General features: G+C 31.2%; 1 protein-coding gene across 4 annotated transcripts in view; it reads right to left on the minus strand.

The window, feature by feature from the left end:
• Positions 1–2352: 2352 nt before the first annotated feature.
• The window catches only part of LOC143249405 (poly(A) RNA polymerase GLD2-like), a 58607-nt gene continuing 41464 nt past the window's right edge, over positions 2353–19495 (minus strand). For 3 of the 4 annotated variants that reach the window (XM_076499201.1, XM_076499200.1, XM_076499199.1), the window contains 4 exons: positions 14170–14216; positions 9676–9809; positions 8230–8345; positions 2353–6476 (listed from right to left, as the gene is read on the minus strand). In XM_076499201.1, coding sequence (XP_076355316.1) covers positions 6343–6476; positions 8230–8345; positions 9676–9809; positions 14170–14216 — 431 coding nt within the window. In that variant the 3' untranslated portion in view covers positions 2353–6342. The remainder of the gene's footprint in view (positions 6477–8229; positions 8346–9675; positions 9810–14169; positions 14217–19495) is intronic. The other variant, XR_013027768.1, reaches the window with a different exon arrangement.

Here is a 19495-nt window from a genome sequence, read left to right on the forward strand (position 1 = left end):
TTCACCAAATGTTGTTTAACAAAGTTAACAAAATTCTTTATAAGATACACAAACCACATACTTTAAAATTGATCTTTATAATTGATTGAATAAGTAGTAACATAAAATAATCTAATTTTCCTTCTACTAATTTGGGATCCAACAGAATGGTGAATTGTGACCTACAAATAGTTTATACTCTATAAACGTGCCATTTTGGTGACAACAATACACAGATACAATTATTCCTACTTTACTCATTAGTAATTAACTCAAATTTTGATCACAGATCTAGTTACTTAACCAATTAGTCAACTTGTCTGTAATATTTTCATTAAATTCAGAAAAAATTAAATGTTTAAAGCTTAGATTTTAAAGAGTTAAAATATTATGTAATTTCTACTCAGTTACAAAAGTCCACTAGATTCATTTTATGTAGTTGTTTTAGCACAAAGCAATGTAACATGCTATTTGCATTTTGTCTATAAACATACCAACTAATTCACTGGAGGACAATTTTAGTTTATAAAACAAGTTAATACAGTTACACATGGTAACCAAATTTTGTGTAGAAACATTTTTAAAAATTACTAAATCATCACTTACATCATAAAATAATAAACCCTTTAAACATTTTAATGAGAGAACAATTAAGATAATGATAAATGTTCTATATCACATAAAAAAAAATATGATGTTTTAAAACATTTTGAATTAAATAATGAAACACAATGTAAGAAAAAAAATTAATCTGAAATGGTTCTACAACATCCATCCATGAGAACTTTAGATACTACTGGGTAATGTTACAGTTTTGTAAAACAACCCACCATTCCAATATATACTCTTTTTACACACAGTGATGTTTGTACAGACAATGAAACTGAAGTATCAAAATGTGTGTGCTTGCCACAAAGAGAAACAAATTTACATGTTCATGAGTTTCTTTCTTAACACACCAAATACAAAGTAATTAATAAGAATTTTATTAGCTATCTTGAACTGATTTGAGTAATTATTTTACTGCAACATATAACCAAGCTGTTTTTAATATGAAAGCTTTGTACATGATTGGCCCTTGTTAAGATTTTTAAAGTAATTTGAATGGATGACTACATCACACTCATCTAGGGTGTACTCCAATAAACATGATTCATTCAGCATTCTTAAATTCGTGCTTTTTTCACTCATGTTAGTGGCTTTCTTTTAATATAATCTATGCTACCTTGATGGATAAACTATATTTGATATTTCCAGTAAAATATGTGATCTTTATATCTGAAAAAAATACTGTAAACAATATCCTGGTTTTAAAATGTATGATCTCAGCTGTAAATGAAATTAAACTAATGGAAGGATTTATAATTCACTAGTTTCACTTGTTCAAATGTTTACAAATTTATGAAATTAATAAAATAAATAGAAAAGCCATTTTTCAATAAGAATTTCTTGATATTGTCAAATGTTTATAAAGCATTCATTTTATATGCATAATAATCTAAAATCTTAACCATTTTATTTAAACACAATTGATAAGTAACTTGTAAAAATAAAATAAAGACAACTTAATATTTTCTTTTCATCATAAAATTACAATTAAGAATTTTTGTTAAGTTGCAGTATTTAGTTCAACTTATTTTCAAGACATCAGAGACTTTTGTTATCATTCTAGTTTGAGCAAGATTAAAAAAAAGCTCTTAGTTCTTCATTGAATTGTTTGTTGATAATCACAGAACTGTACAAAGATTCACTTGTACTGTGCTCACCAAGGGTATCAAAAGCTAATTTTTAGGGTTTTATACCTTCAAGGCTTATTGTTGAGGCATTGAGAGGGAGGGTTGTCCTTGGTTTAATGTATCTAATAAAATTATTTTCAACACTTTAAACAGTTTTTTAGTTTTTGTCTATATCATTTTGGTCTAATTTGAACACTTTTTCAGTAATATTAGAAACTCAAACTATTAGAATAGCTATTCTTTGATAGATTGTTTAGGCAGAGTATTCATGATGAAACTTTGTAGAATGGATGGCAACTGCCTGTTGTGGAGACATGTGTAGAGGATGACATTTTAAAAGTTTTCTGCCTTTCATCTTCAAGTCAGTGTGTGTATAGGTGTTGTCGGTCTTTTCCACCAGGACACTATAAAAGACCAACAGCACCTACACACACACCAACTTGAAGGCAGAAGACTTTCAAAACATCATCCTCTGCACTTGGGTCTCCACAACAGGCAGTTGCTGCCCATTCTACAAAATATTAGAATAGCTATTGAATTCTTTTAATAATTTCACCTACTTTTAAATGTAAGAAAGTAAAATTTATCAGTATTAAAAATTTTAAAAATAGCAATATTGTCATTAGAAGTGAAGACATTTTAAAGTTTTTGAAACATTTTATTTAAATCTGTTTAGGAACCATCTAATATTTATATTGTAGTAATCTGTGTTAACAAACTTACGGTCAGATAATATGAATAAGACTGGTAAATAATAATAGTAATATTTAAGTTAGAACTTTATGGCATAAATTTTACAAAAGTTAGATTAGGTTTAGTGAGTATAATGTGACTTTACTAGTCAGCTTAGTGTGAATTTGACATGGCATCTGACAATGAAATAAGTTTTAAAGTGGATGAATTGATCAAGGATGCAATGGTGTATTGATAATGATGTCAGGCAAATAGTCACTTCACAAAAGATATGGTGTTATTGTAGCAGTGGTGATTCCTGTGATTACAAAACTAAGTAATTTAAACACATGGCCACTCATTGCTACAAACATCATTCAGAATTATGAATACTAGTTTGATAAACAAAAGCAGCATTTAAAAAGAAAGAATATAATTAGCAGAGGCAGGTAAAGAAGATAGGGAGCCTGCCAACAATATTGCGGCAGAAATAGCTAAAGAAATCAGTGGGGGTATGAATCATTGGGGCATTAGCACTAGTCACATATTAAAATGGAAGACCCAGACAAGCCAAGAACAATAGTAGCTAAATTCATAAAAAGAGATGTGGAAACTAACATCCTTCATGTTGAAAATAACTTAAAAAGCAAAAGGAAGTCAAAGAGGGGTTTTACCAATGAATAGTGAGATCAACCATTACATTATAATGTCCCAAAGCTGAAAGGGCAAGGATGATTGGTGTGACAGGGATTCTAACCTGTGACCCTCAGATTACAAGTCGAGCTTGCTAACCACCTGGACATGCTGGACCACAGTTGTATTGATTATGCAATTCTATCTTATTTATCATTTTCTTAAATATAAAACTTTTGTGCTCATGTTCCAGATACTTGTTTGTCATATGTACATTGCACAATTTCTTTAATTCTTCAAAATAGTCAAACTGTTACTGAAGTGATACTTGAGAATTTAAAGTAATTGATACAGTGTGTACAAAAAATGACTGTGTTTAGGTGGGATGCTGTTAAATCAGAATTTTATAAATTTACAATTAAATGAAATTGATACAGAAAATCTTATCACATGTTTAGAATTTCTAAAGGTAAATCTTAGTCAAGTTAATTTCAATGTTCTAAGCAGGAATCTCAGAAATTCATTTATAAATTCAAATAAAGAAGTGAGAGTTCTGTAATAAAAAGGAGAAAATCAAAAATAATAAACCAAACAAATTTTTTTTCAAACCATGGTTTGATGAAGGTTATGAAATTGAATGCATGGAATATATGTGTACAAGTTAAGAAAGTTAAAGAAAAATCAAAAAACAAATTAACCATGATGTCAAAGTAAAACTTAAGACAGCAGATGAAATAAAAATATATAATAAAAACAATATATATATAATAATAATGGAATAGGTTAGGCAAGATACTGGTTTAATATCAACAGGTTAGTCTCTTAACTTTGTTTCTTTATTTAAAAAAATAAAGTTAAGAAAATAACCCAAAAAAGTCATAAAGGTATAACTTAAGATGCTTAGATAAACTTTTATGACAACTCTTAACTACAGAATTACAAACTTCTTAGAGACCATGGGTACATTTGGTGATGAATAAGCATGCTTTAGAAATAATTTTCTCTCATAAATCATACTTTTGTACTTGATTCTATTAACATTTATTTGTATAGAAAACAAAAAAATGTATTGTGCTTTCAATGATTACAAGAAATATTTTGATCTAGTGAATAATGCTTATAAGCTATGGTGTGAATGGTAAAATAATTAAAAGTTATGAATGAAAATTTAAAATCATGTATTTATTCAACAGTAAAAAGTCAGATTTTTTTTATATTTAATACTGTTTGCAATTTATTTAAATGACTGATTTCTTTTAGCTGGTATTACAAACTAAATGTATTGTCAGAAGACAAGAATGAACATCTCAGTGATGAAGGTATTGAAATGTATTTAAAATTTTGTATTATTTTACTTTAATGATACAATTGTCATAGCTGAGTTTCCCTAATGAGATGAAAATGCTTTACAGTCTGTGTTCAATTATTGTAAACAATGAAAGTTTACCATCAACACCAGCAGAACTAAAGTCACTCATATGTTATGGAAAAAGTTAAAAAAGAACACTTTTTGGGGGGGATATGACCCCACAAGTGGTTGATTAATACATATATTTAGGTGTTACATTTAATTATAATAGTAATTTTAGAGAAGGAATTCTCAAGAAAGTTAATCAGACAAGAAAAGCTGTTTTCAACATGTTAGTACAAACAAAGAAACCGCATGTATCCAGAGATGTTCACTGTGAACTGTTTCTTAAACTAAATGTTTCAGCACTTCTATATCTTTTAGATATATAAGGTTATAAGGATTTAAATCAAATTGAAATCTATTATAGAAAATTTCTAAAAAAATGTATTACATATTACTAGTTATGAAGCAGATAGAGAGGTTCATGGAAAATCAAGTACCTAAGGGCCAGCTAATACTGTAAAACAGAGGATGGCAGCAATTTGGTGTAGAATAATCAACAGTAAACTGAACAAACTGTCATTCATTCTGTAAAAACTTCTAAAGAATTTAGATGCAAACCCAAATGATCCTTTCCAGGTAAATTGGACAAATATGGTTTATCAATTTATTTGTCCTTGTAGCAAGCAAAATGGAATTGCTTCCACTGCAAGAATGTTGCTGACATGAGTGAAAAAGAATGCAAATTTAAGAAAGTGTATTGAAGCAAAGCCCAAGTGAATTTAAGCAGTCATCTATTTAAATTATATTAAGATTTTAACCAGGGCTAATGATGAACAAAGGCTCTGTACATTAGTATACTCATTCATAAGCTGAGGTTGAAAAAAAAGTCAGTTCAACTCGTAAATTGCTCCTTTTCTTATAATTAAATATATTTTCTGTCTATTTATGAATATTCTCTAGGATAAATTTAAATTTACAATAAGCCTAGAATGATTAGTTAAAGATAAAAAATCAGAGCCATCAAGAATTTAACTGATACAGACAAATAAAAAACCCTCTAAGACCAATCCTTCAATGTGTGAAAAGATTTTTGTATAAATCTATAATTATTGGATTCCATTACTATGTGCAAGAAAATCTGTGAATAATGTCAATAAGTCCTAAAAACTTTGTAATACCAACGGAAAGAAATGAAAATTTCATCACACAAACACACAAAGATGAGAGAATCACTATCACATGACTCGTTATTACAAAAAGTCTTCAGTATCTGGATTGTTAAAAATAAATATACAGAAAATATTCAATGTATTTCATGCTTTTTAAGAAACAATTGTACATACATTAATGGATAAAAAAAATATTGAATAAACTTCTTGAAACCTTTTTCTAGTCAATTCTTTATAAAATAATAAACCAGAAAAGTCACAATCTTATCAATGTTACTTCTAATAAGCTAAAATATATTCCATGAAACCTTTTCTTCCCTAAAGCACTTACTTTAGTGTATATATGGGATCAAAAATTGTACTTGTACAGTTTTAAGAAAAGAAAATAAATTTCATCTAATTGAGCTTTTTAAAAATTTAAATTAATAAATATATGAATAGAAGGATCATTAATGCTCTTTGTTTAAACATGTTTCCCAAATTTCACTCAGGTTAAATGAATATAGTTATAGGTTTACTTGTAAAAAGAACAATTATATTTTAGGAATAATACTTCTTTTTATTTTATTTTAATTAATAACATTTCTACTGGTTCTCACTTTAAAATTATATTTTGTGACACCAGGGTAATAAAAACAATCTTATGTTGAGTCATTACTATCTTTACATAAACATTTTTTAAATGTAGTGGTTGTTTCAGAAAAATAAAAATTACAAGGCACACAGTTTCATACAAATTACAGATATGACAAGAAAAAGACATTAAAAAGAAAACTGTCTGGCTAGAGGGTTTCATACTTCAAACATCTATAAGTAAAGAGATATCTTTCCTTTTCAAAATAATTTGAAGACCAGTTCTGAATGCATTTAGAATTTTGTTGAATGCTAGCTGGACATAAACTGATCTAGCTGTGTTAGTTTGGTCAAAAGGCTCTGTAAAGATGAAATACACAAAGTAACACATTTTATCATAAAAGACATTCAGTGTGTACTGACAACAATATTTGTAAAAGTAAAATATTTAATTATACTAAATAAATACCCTTAAGTATTGTCAAGACAACCTATTTTATTCAATTGTTAAATGTTATTACAAGAAACGAAGTATTATAATCATTATTTTCATGAGGTAATACACTGCATGATACAAATTAATATATGCAAGTTTTTTAATCCTATATGTAGAAGTACAAGTGCACATTCCACAAGTTTTTACAGTGCCATTAAACATATAATTATACATTTGATATCAGTTATCGAATAGACCATTCATTTTACCCTACATTGCTAATATAGTAAATGTGACATATCAGGATACAGAAAAAAAAATGTAATATGTATTTAGAGGATGTAGATGTTAGGCAAATACAGTATACAAACCGCAGGATGGGCAAAGATATATTTCTGTACTTCACATGCGATTTGATTATGGTTTTGTAATGATTTGTAATATTGTGATCTAACAAGTGAATAAAAACCCTACAATGTTAGATTATAATATTATAAATAAATGTTGTAAGTGATTTTGTAGTCTAAGTACAGATTCTGGAATTAGGATTTTCTATTTGTCTGCTCTTCCTCCCATTTCTTAATACTTCTCAATCACTAAAAAAATTATTAAAAGTGTCAATACAAAGCAAGGTAGTTCCAGCATTTTGTTCTTCCAGTTAATTTTATGTCTATACTAAAGAGTATTTAAATACAGCTTTCTCCAATGCACATGTAGCTGTAATGTGTACATGCCATAACAGTAAAAAGATCCATATATGATCATGATTTAATATATAAAAAAAAGATGACAAACTAGTATGAAACACTGATTAATGTTTCTATTTAATGGGCTGTAAAGATCTTTAACTTTTAGTTGTGCTTTATTCCTTAAGGTATGTATACAGTGTATTCACTTTTTTTAAATAAAACTAAAATATAGACAAAGATCATTCTTATCTTCTATTATGAAGCTAAGGGTTAATCCCAGGATTTTCAACAGCCTATTCTGACACATTGATAATCATATACTTCAGATTTAGCCAATACACTTTCCTGTGCACTGATACTCTAATAAAATATAAGCATAATTCTTCTCTTGATGACAACTAGCTGCATCCTTTAACAAAATACTTGTGTTCTGAACATCAAGATCAAATCAAAACTTACAGAAACTCCAATCTAAATGTTTAAGTTCTTTCTTTTTTTTTGAGAAAATTTGTTAAAAATGTAAAAACGACACTGCATATATACTGCAGTTAACAGAAATCAAAGCTCATCCACCTACTTTTGGCCAATATTGTTAAGAGGGGGTCATGTAACAATCATTTAGACGAATGGTATGGTTTTATTATTTTCAGGAGAGATCCTTGAATTCATAGATAGAGGGTTTATACTTCATATATTCTTGTAAAATTTGTTGTCTGCTTCAAAAAGGTGGACAGATGCAAGTCTTATTTTCCCATAAAACAAATATTAAATATTTCCTTATAACATTAACTTCAAACTCATATTAAAATTTGGTTTATCAACTACTTTTTCATGCCAATTTATTAATATCTCATGATAATAAAGTAGTGTAATTAAATTTTGAAAGTAGCTCTAAAAATGTTTCCACATGCATTTAGACCTGCCCATGGTGAGAGAGCTAAATAAATGTGTACTACTATACCCTAGGACTGTAATATTATATCCTTACCTTCTATACATATGAATTTCCACTGTCCTGCATTGTTTTTTGGAGATTTATTACACATAACCACATGCTTTGGTACAGTGCAACCAAGTCGAACAGAAATGGCCTTCTTACTGAAGCTATAAACATTGAAAATGAGAAAGTTCAACTTAAAATTACATGAAAACTTATTCATACATCTCTTTATTTAAAAGTATTTGACAACTGTTTTACTACAAATGTTAACATATGCAACTGCTGCTACAACATTAAAAGTTATTTCACAACTAATATCAATACTTGTACAGGAAGATATTAAGTACAATGGACACAATACAACACAATTTAATGTTAAGTAATACATGAAAAAGGAAAAATATTTACATGTCAATTTTAATAAAAAGTTATTATCAAATTCTGATATTTCAATTACTATTGGCATTTCAGCTGATTATATCAAACTGGATCAACACCAAGTACTCAAATGAATTGAGACTTACTGGAAACCTTAATATCAAAAGATTTTATGCACTTCTTCAAATTATCTTAAAATTTTATTGATAAATACAATTCCATTTAATAATGTAAAGGATGAAACAATTATGTTTACTTTAATAATTTCCGTAGTTACCAAGTCTTTAGATAAGTTTATTAAACATAAAAAACTAATTCACTTTTATAATATCTACAAAAAGTTAATTATATTTTTATAATAATCATGATATAGGTCGCGTAATGTCCTTGGCTGTACTTCCTCTTATCATTATCCATAATAAACTTGATGGTTGTGATTATGCAAAATTACTTATTGTTGCAATTCCATTGCAACTAGCTTCTTTTGAGAATAGTGAATTATTTCATAGATCACACGTCTTGACAAACTTTCCACAAAGTCTCCATTCTACATGGACACTGATTTCAAAATCTCCACTTAAGTTATTGAAAAGTATAACAGTCCATTACAATGACTTGAAAGGTATGTTTGTTCACAGGAATAATGAGATATCAGTTTCTTTAGCAATGTCCTTCAAATGAAAAAAAACAGAAACTGTTGATTTGGATTTGTTGCTAGAAGTTTATAAATGTTTTACCTTCAACAGCTTCAAGTACTTGTTGTCATGTTAATATTAACAGGAAATACTTTTAACATCATAGCAATGGTTTTTATGGTTTATGAATGAGGGTTTACTCTTGTTTGTTGTATAGTTTTGAAATGTAGTGAGGTCTTCTGCTTCTCCAGAGAACACTGATTAATCCCTGCCTTGACATGAACATGTACTTTGGTTCTGTATTATTTAATAATCTTGTTACATAAATATTTTTCTTTGGAAAAGGCTGCCATATAGTCTCTTTCAACCTTAAGTCTATCTGTGGTGACACTACATTATTGAATGGTCAAAATTGACTTAAAACTTACGCTGTATATTCAAATAAACTGTATATTCTGTAGTTAAAAGACTATTTACTTACTCAAACATATAACTGTAATAATTTAGGAAGCCCACAAACAATTCTCCCAAAGTTTGGTTATTTTGTGAGTTCCACTTAGGGATTTCTTCCTGCATTTTCAAAGATCTCACATCTGAATGAAGAAGAAACTTATCCTACAAGTTAAGTAGAAAAACAAAAGTTCAATCTACATGTAAACTAGTTCAGAAAGTAATAAAAATCTCAATATATATGTGTAAAAATTGCTCGTTTAGGTTGAAAATATTTTACGTAGAGGAGTGAACAACGTTTCGACTTTCTTCGGTCATTGTCACCTGTGAATTTGATGATGACCGAAGAAGGTCGAAACGTTGTTTGCTCCTCTATGTAAAATATTTTCAACCCAAACAAGCTATTTTTACATATATATTTCTCTACAAGTGGGTTTTCTCAACATCACTGAATAAAAATCTCAGTATCAGCTTTCAACCATTGACTATATCAAAGGCAGTAAAGAATGGAGAGTGCATTTACAGACATGTATAAGGCACGTAAGTACTATAGTTTCAAAGATATATATCAAACAAAGAAGAACATCTGAACTAAAAACATGGTTGAGTAAAATCATTCATCACAAATCACAGATGAATTCAACCCAGAAGGAACTTCTAACAACAAATGACTCTGTTGAAGCAGTTACTGAGTAGGTAATGCAAGCTGCATCAAGATTAAACAAATAAGAATGTAACTAATTAACAAACAGCTTCTGTGCATTAAAGGATGTGCCATTCACGTCGAGAAACGTACTGCACTTAAGTACAACAAATTTCACGTAGCTTAATAAATGCTTGAAACTCAACAAGGAATTACCAATTGAAGACTGATTTAAAAATATGGTATTTTAACAAAACTTATCTTCAGCGTTACAAACGAAAAGAAAGATAATCATGTAAGTCCTATCAAAAAGACAAGAACTATGTATACCATACTTTTACACAGCATCCAATGTTGACTTCAGTCTCATTTATCAAACTGATTACAACTTTAGAATAAACGGGGATATTCAAAAACAGCCACTTTTTACATGTCATCGATTTTTCTTTAGTGAAACAAGAGTAAAATACACTCAATGGAGTTGATGTCTTTTCTTGCAAGCTTAAGCAAATATTAACAGCATTTATGTTTTTATGCACCAGCCCTAGACAAAAAGGAAATAAACAAAGTTAACTTGAATGTTCAAAAAATTATGAAAATCAGAAAAATTAAAATAAACAGGAAAAGCTGAACTCTGAAAGTAGGATCAATTTAAAACATAGTCAAAGACACAAACACAGATCAATCATTCTTCAACTGATTAACAAATCATTTAACACTGGAAAAATGCACCTCCTTGTGTAAATAGCTTTGGTTAGTGATATGGAGATTCTATTATTAATTCAGTTCACTAAGAATATAGTTAACATTATTATACAGGATGGCTAGAGATGGATAGAAAATACATTTTGTTCTGCCAACAATCTCTATCTCAATATCACACTGTAAACATATGCACACATAAGAACTAAATATATCAATACAGATACATTTGTTTCATTGTCAGAACTGCTGTTACCACTTTCCTGTGCTGTTACTGAAAAATAATGTTTTACTTTATGACACATGAGTAATATTACTTTTGGATCACTATGTAGGCAAAGGATTTTGGTTTATTTGTTATTAAGCACAAAGTTATTCAATAAATATCTGTACTGTGCCAAAAAGGGGTAACAAAACTTGGTTTTTAGCATCACAAGCTTTCAAACTTACTGTTGTGCCACTGGAAACTAATATTTTGATACTAAATGCACAAAAGCTAAATAAAGCAATATTTTATAGTATGGATAAGTACTATAAACTGCAGGACATTGGTGGACAAAAAACAAAATTAAAATCACATCATAAAAAGGAAATGAAATGAAATATAACTGGACATGACGAGTGAGAAAAAGACCTCAAGATCTTCAATTACAAAAAGTACAAAATAGACATGATTCACAAAGACCTGTTACATACCACCTATATATTCTAGACAAAAGGAGAAAAAATGAGTGGAACATAAAGACCCATGTAAACAGTCAAAAATATAAAAACATCAAAATCAGAATTTGGTTGCAACTAAAGCACACTAATAAACAAAATATCTGTATAAACTTCCAGCTGTTAAAACTACAAAAAATAATAAGTTTTTAATTGTTTATAGGAACTCTGCCTTACAAATGGTTATACATATTCTTTGTGTTAGTAATTACTAATCATAGTATTCAATTCTTACTGCAAACAATTTAGAAAAAGTAGACATTTTCTACAAAAGTAATTTTTGTAGGAAGTACTGCAAGAGAAAAGTGTTCAGATTGTGTTCTTCAGCCCTACACAACTGATTACACCAAAATGATTCAATGTGCAATTCTAAAGATTTTTTTAATATATTTTACCGATATTAACTGTAATTTTTTATATATTAAAAGTGCCACCATTTACTGAAAAAATGTTTTTAAGAAAGCCAGTTTTTTAGTACAACATTTAAACATCACATCAGTAAAGACACAATCAAACTCTTGTGTGTAGTCCTAGCAAAAGTTGAGAGGAGAGTACTTTTATTTATAATTATGTTCTGTTACAAAGAAATGGTTGTTGCACATACCATAGTTGTTTCTAATTGTTTAATGCTTGAACACCCAAAGTGTGAAATTATTTGTAGATTTTTGTTTCTGTAACCATTCAACAGAGAGTGCCACACTTCACAAGCCTCAATCATCATTTCTGGCATTGAGATCTTGTTGTATTTTAGCATAAAAGATGGCACCACTTTATTTATTATTTCAGTCACTTACACAGATAAAGCAATGGCCATATCATTGCTCTATTATAATAAGATGTGAGGTACAAAAACATCTAGGTAATAAAACATTATTCTCTAGTTAGCCTGATAATAAGTGGCAGCAACTGTCAATATACCAACCATTAAGACTTGGATGAAGAGAATATTTAATAATTATGAATCGAGACCAAACTCAGAAGCTTTTCACAAACTTTATCATCATCATCTTTAATTATACATACAGTTTTCAATTCTTCTAAATAGGAGAAGAACAATGGCAATAATATTTTTTGTAAACCAAAACCAAAGTAGGTACGTGAAGAGGCAGAGAAAAAAAAGATTTAAAAGTTAGAGGTCTAGGGGCTTCAGGGCCAAATCCAGGGAGAGCCCAGTGGAGATGGTAACAATGAAGAAAACAAAGCCTCCCGAATCTCATGGATTTTCAAGATAATAGAAAAAATATGAAAGGCTTACAGTGAAAGAAATTTTTACACCTTTCTCCGTTTCTTTTAACTCTGAATTTTGTTTTAATCTGTTTCTTAATCTGTTAACTTGAACACATACTTTCCAACCACCTATGGAATGATGAGAGAACCTGTTACACTTGCAAAAGTGTCATCAGTTATATTTTGTCTCATGGGAATACCAAAATAACTTAATTTTTACTGAAACTTGACTTTTGTACCCTACAGTTAATTTGTAATTAGCTGGATATTCTGAAAATTAAGAACCTGTAAGCATGGCAAAGTTGGAAATAACAACACAGTCCAGAAATGTTCCAAGTCCATGATCCATCCCCCACCCCCAATAATCAAATAAGATCAATGAAGAAATTATCATACCTGCAGGAGACTAACACATAATTAAAAGTAAGCATTATTGCATTATTTTCATGACAACAGGAATAAGTAACCAAGTTTCACAGAATTATAAAAAAAAAGAGCAGATTTTATTGTATAATACAGTCATTTCAAAACAATGAACATAAATCAACTTTTAACTGGGTAAAAAATGAGTTAAAAAACAGGAACAGGAAAAAACAATGATAATAAGTATTAAATATTTTTAACATATATATAGTTTCAATATTATTACACACAAGATGGCACAATTGTACTGTTTATACAATATTTTTCTTACATTTTTAAACAAAGATATAAGTGTAAAAGTCTCTGAGATATAAGCTTCTGTCAGTTAGTCAACAACCTTTCAAACTGATTGAAAGCTAGCCCTGAAGTAAGGCTTATATGTTTTTTAAGGTATAAATTTCTTCCCTCTCTCTACAATCCAAAAAGAGATGTTACTCCAAACCAATTTAATATTGATGAAAAGACCAAAATAAGTCAACAAAAAGTTTAATGTATTTTATCCCTATGTAAGAATCATTCATGAAAATTTGTATCTCTTGGAAACAGCACACCTTCCTGAAAAGATTTAAGCCTAACTGTTGATAAAAGCAAATTATTAATCAAATTAGTGACTTGTTCACATATTCAAAAAAGGATAATATTCAGAATATTGCATTTAGCCTTATAAATGTTTTAGAAAAATACCTTTATTCCTTTAGAAGGAGGATAAAAGAAACTTTTCACAAAATTTTCTTAAAATTTATTAAATGAATTCAAATAATATATTCACAGTATTACTTCCTTCATCAAATATATTACTTTAAAACATACCTTTACTATACTTTGAAGACAGGGGAGAACTGGAGTAGAACAACCATCTGCAGTGGTAAAAAAAAGAAAAAATCACTCTTAACATGTTATTTTTAGATCATAAGAAACATTTTCTGCTACATAACACAGGAAAAAATTGTCATATATAACTTTAGCTCTACTTGGTATTACATGTTCTCTCTTTTTATGCAAATGGAAACTTAGTTTCCAAGAATCTTTTAAAAGCAATTATGTTTTCACTTTTAATAATAACTTGAGCAGTGAGCACCTAACAATAGTCACATTAGACATACAAAGCACACATTCATATTGCAACTTGATTTAAGCAGCTCAAATTCAGTAATAATATACAAGACCTTACAGCTTATAACACAACTTTCCAACAAAGCTTCTTCCAGTATTTTGTTTTTTATTGGTACAATGAACAATGATGCCAAAGTGCTTAATCTCTTTACAATATAAAATCATGAAATTCTTTACTTTAAGGACATAGTACAATCCAAAAGCCCATAGACTATCAATCAATTCAAGAATAGAATTATCCAGTGCTTCAGAAAGGTAATCCCTGAGATATTGGAAAGAGTGTACCATGAAACATTTACCATATTTGTAAAGTGTAATTAAGATGCTGGAAGATGTATAGAAGCTTAAAACTGACATTGTTAAAAGCCAGGTATTCTAATTGCTATATTTTTTGCAAACCAAAGGTCTATTTCAATGTTTTACATTTGTATTGTTACCGTATTATATTCCTTCCATACGAAAGCAGTGGGGTATCTCATTAGATCACCCTGTTATTTCTGTTCAGGACAAATGATATAAAAGTCTTGAATGACACCAAATGTATATCATTTTTAGTTTCCTTTGCAAAACTAATAGAACGTAAATAAGTAAGTCTGTAAAAATAATGTACACAGCATAGGTTCATATGTGACAAACTCTAACCCCTTCCCATCAGGTAGGCCAAAGTGGGCATGTCATAACCTTTTACACTTACATTCAAAATGCAACTAAATATTATGATCAACGTATATGAATAAACTTGGGTTCAAAACGTAGCTAAAAAATCAAATTTTAATATATATTTTAAGTTCTTAATTTTCTAAGGAAATATTTTAAAAGTTTACATTTTTCTTTCACTGAAAATGTATTTCCAACAGGTGTTTACCTTGTCTCAAACAAAGCTATCTCGATCTTCTTTCTGTCCTCTAAGCATTAGTAACAATATTTTCATGCTCAGCAACCCCAATCTATATAGCCCATCAATTTCACTCCATTTTTGAACATGTAGATTTCACATGACTACTCTCCACCATTACACTGCATCACCTATATTGGCACAAGTAGTTTCTTCTTCTACTATTCCCCCTAAATCTTCACTTTAGAGAATTGGAAGGCTCAAAAAAGAATAATCGGGAGGAAGGGCAGAAATTGTGTGAGAAGTGGTAAGTACCTACTGGAAATACATTTTCAGCTTAAGAAAAATATTAAATTCTGATATGATCTTACCTTATCTCACATAAAGATAAAATCCTACAATGGAAAGGAGGAAGGGCTGGTGTAAGTGCTCCCCATTAAAATCAAGGGGATACAAATCAACTAGAATGAATTTGTTTGCTACAAAACAAATTAAAAGTGCACATGTAAGGTACTACACTACATCCAGAATAGTTATGTTCTTGCCCTTGAAAGAGAAAATTAAACTGATATGAACAGGTAAAAAAGATGTGCACAAGAGCAACTTGGAATCAAAATAAATTCCTAAAATACCCATAGGAGCAAAATAGTACAACAAACCAAACCCAGCATTACAAGATTGTGGTGTAACTACAGAAACAAGTCAGAATTATCCCAAACCCAATATTACGAGGAGGATCCTGCACAGGCTGGTCCTGCTCCAACCAACAGCTGTACACCTGGAAAAGGGTAATCAGAATAAAATAGGAGGAGGGAAACCAGCTTTGCCCTTTTTTCATTAAATGAATAATCGTGAGTATGCATGTTAACATAAAATTCTACAACACACTCAGGAGGAAGTGAATGGAAACTGGTAAGGACTGCCCCGTTCTAGTGGAAGAAAAAAAGTGGGAAGTAAATATGATGTAAAATTCAAAGGAATGTGAAACCAGAGAAATTGCTGAAGGTATCAACAAATTCCTATTCTGAAAACAGACCAACCCTTTGCTCATGAAGTTCATGTGTGATGGTTTAACACTGAGTCAAATTTACAAATGTTGATATACACCACTGGGTATGCCACCAGTGATCTTGGAGAATATCCCATCTCTACAGTGAGTGTTATATTGCAATCAGGAAATAGTGTAAGTACAAAGCAAAGCATGGGATTCCATTTAAATTGACGAAAAAAAAAGGGTGGGGGTTTCTGAAATGAAAACATAAATGAAAGAAAGAGACATACTTAAAGGGGAATGAAAGTGGGAAGGAGAAGATATCCACCTAAAAAAGATACAACTATATTGTATAGATAATGAGTGATGAAGGTATTGAGAAATGTCCACATTCTGACTTGAATAATCTCCCCCAAAGGACAGTGAAGGTGATCATTGAAAGACAAAGTGATAGGAAGAGTTTGGTGAGAAGAAAAACACTGTGAAGATAGCAATCTTCCATGAATAAGTCTTAATATGCCAGCCTAATGAGTTGGCAAACCCAATCAATTAAAGTGACAGGGAAGAGACCACAGGAAATGGAAGAGCTCCAGGAAATAAAACGTTTGGAACATGAACTACAAAAAGAGCAGAACATGCTACATAATACCATAAGGAGCAAGCCAGGTAAAGAAGCTGATCAGGATCAGAATTGGAGTAAAGGTGAGAGTGGAAGGTAAAGAGAAACCTCCTTTGTGGACAACTGAGGTCTTAGGGAGGAAGGGTTGGTCAGGATTAAGGATGACACAGGTGAAAGGAAGAGGATAAAAGTAGCATAAATAACTGATTGACAATGTTCACAAGCAAGAAGGAGAAGGAAATTAGTACTGCATAAGAGATGATATGTGAAACACACAGATAAAATGAGTGGAAAAGGGGCATAATGACTGAGAAAGAAAAAAAACCTCATAAAACTTAGAGAAACAAAAGGTGTCTGACAAAGCTGTTCAAGAGTGGCTAAAGTCTTTGTCAAACAACCAAGAGAATAACTGGGAAACATGAGGAAAGGAAGGGTAGGAAGGACTGAAACCATGTCAAAGGGACCCAAGGCAGAGGGTATATTATTGCCTTTGATAAACAGACATGGACAAAGGTCTGATGGAACAGTAAAGAAAAAGAGCAATAAATGGAGCCAATCTGTGCTGAGGCACTGAACATAAAAAATTTATGCATGAAGAAGGACAAAAGTGGCATTTGAATGAGCAATTTCTGACCAAGGCTGATGGAGTACAGACTGTAACAGAGGTAAGGACAGGGGAGGATGTACAAGTAAAGGTCAGAGCAGTGGGAGCCATGGTTGTGCCTGCCAATATGAAACCAACAGTAGAACTAAACACAGGGTGGTTAATTTATGGATAGATCTCTGAAGAGGAGTTAAATAGGAGGGTAAACATAAAGAAGAAGACCCCTCTAATATAGAAAGAATGCACCAACACTCATAGTCAGAAGTTGTAGAATGGGAAATTAAAAGGAGGAACTTTGGTGTACCAGTGGGTGGCAAAGGCAAAAATGAGGTGTCCCCATCTGGTAACACCCACTGAAAGACCCATGGATCAAGGGACCACTCAATGAGGAGAATCTTGTTGGGATGAAATAATCTATCTAAAGCCAGTTTCAGAGCACCAGGAATGTGCCAAATGAAAACCACAATGTAATGATGGTGAGCTCAGAAAATGAGATTCAAAATTTTATTGATCCACCCATACTTGGTGATATATGTGACCACTGTGGAGTTTTCAGAGTGTACCAAAATCACCTTCCCACACAGAAGAAAAAGGAAGTGGGATAAAGCATGACGATTCACCATAAACTCCAGTATAGTGACACAGAGAGAATACTTTTTGATCAACCAGAAATTAGAAATCTCCAAAGAGATGAGGTAATAACCCCAACCCTTTACATATAATTCAGTGAAAATATGTAAATCTGGATGAGGCAGAGGAAATGGCAACATGCTGTGGTCTGGTCTCTATCTAATGACCAAGCCAGACTGGCTTTAATTGGGAAACAAAGTGTAAAAGGGTTATACAAGAGATCCAAGTAGAAGTTCCATTGATCTAAGGGTTCCAACACACAGGAACACATATGAATCCAAACAATGGGAATGGAAGTTTCCAAGGAAGCCCAAATCCCCCAGAAAAAGAGACAGAACCATTCAAGCTGTGAGAGTATGTGAGGTGATGGCCTTGTAAATTGCTTGTTCCATTTCCCAAAGATAAAGAGAAGGCTGGACCTAATTATAGGAATGAAGAAAATCACCAAAGGAGTGGACAACTGAGTGTGATGACAATGGACTTCTCCCTTTCATCAGGAATCCCACCATAGGAAAGAAGCAAGCAGGAGTCAATCTTCCATGTAATGATGAGTGCAAAAGCCTATCAAGTCTTCACTTTACAATTATGTTGGGTAAGAGTTTGTACCAACTGGCAAAACTCTAAAAGAGCTGAGGCTATAAACGAGGATATAGTAGAAAACATGTCAAGGTTTTAGGAATACATTGAGCAGCTACTTGTATAATACAGTCAATTACAGCTGCTACACAGTCACCTATTGATGGCATACAGACAATGGCATGATCAAGTTCTGCAAGAGCAGTGAAAGAGAGCCAGTTTGCCTGATCCAGCTTCCACAGGGGCACACTAGTCAGGTGGCATCAACTACAGCCAGTCTCTCTCAAGATTATAGGAGAATGATCACTGCTTAGTGGATTATTGTCAACCCTCCATGAAAAATGGTAAAATAATGAAGGGGAGCAAACTGACAGATCAATAGCAGTAAAGGACTGAATAGGCACATGGAAATAAGTAGAAGAACCAGTACTGAAAAGAGAAAGGTTGTGATCAGAGAACATACGCTCTACAATATCAGCACTTCCCAGAGAGGATGATGTCCATTAAAGTTCCTCCCAGGATGAAAAAGGGAGATGGCAACTGTTCAATGAGAGCATCAAGGTTTGATTGATCAAGTGTCTCTCCAGGTGACAGATAGAGAGAACAAACAGTGATGGTATGACCCAAAAAAACACGGATGACTACAGCCTCTGAGGGTGTGTTGGGTGGCAAAGACAGGGTGGGCACATGCTGATCAACCAACAGTGCCACCCCTCTATGCGCTCGTCCATCACACTGCCTGTCATTTCTGTATAAAGAAAACTGCCA

This window comes from Tachypleus tridentatus, chromosome 4 (assembly GCF_004210375.1).
Source record: "Tachypleus tridentatus isolate NWPU-2018 chromosome 4, ASM421037v1, whole genome shotgun sequence".
Taxonomy (NCBI): domain Eukaryota; kingdom Metazoa; phylum Arthropoda; class Merostomata; order Xiphosura; family Limulidae; genus Tachypleus; species Tachypleus tridentatus.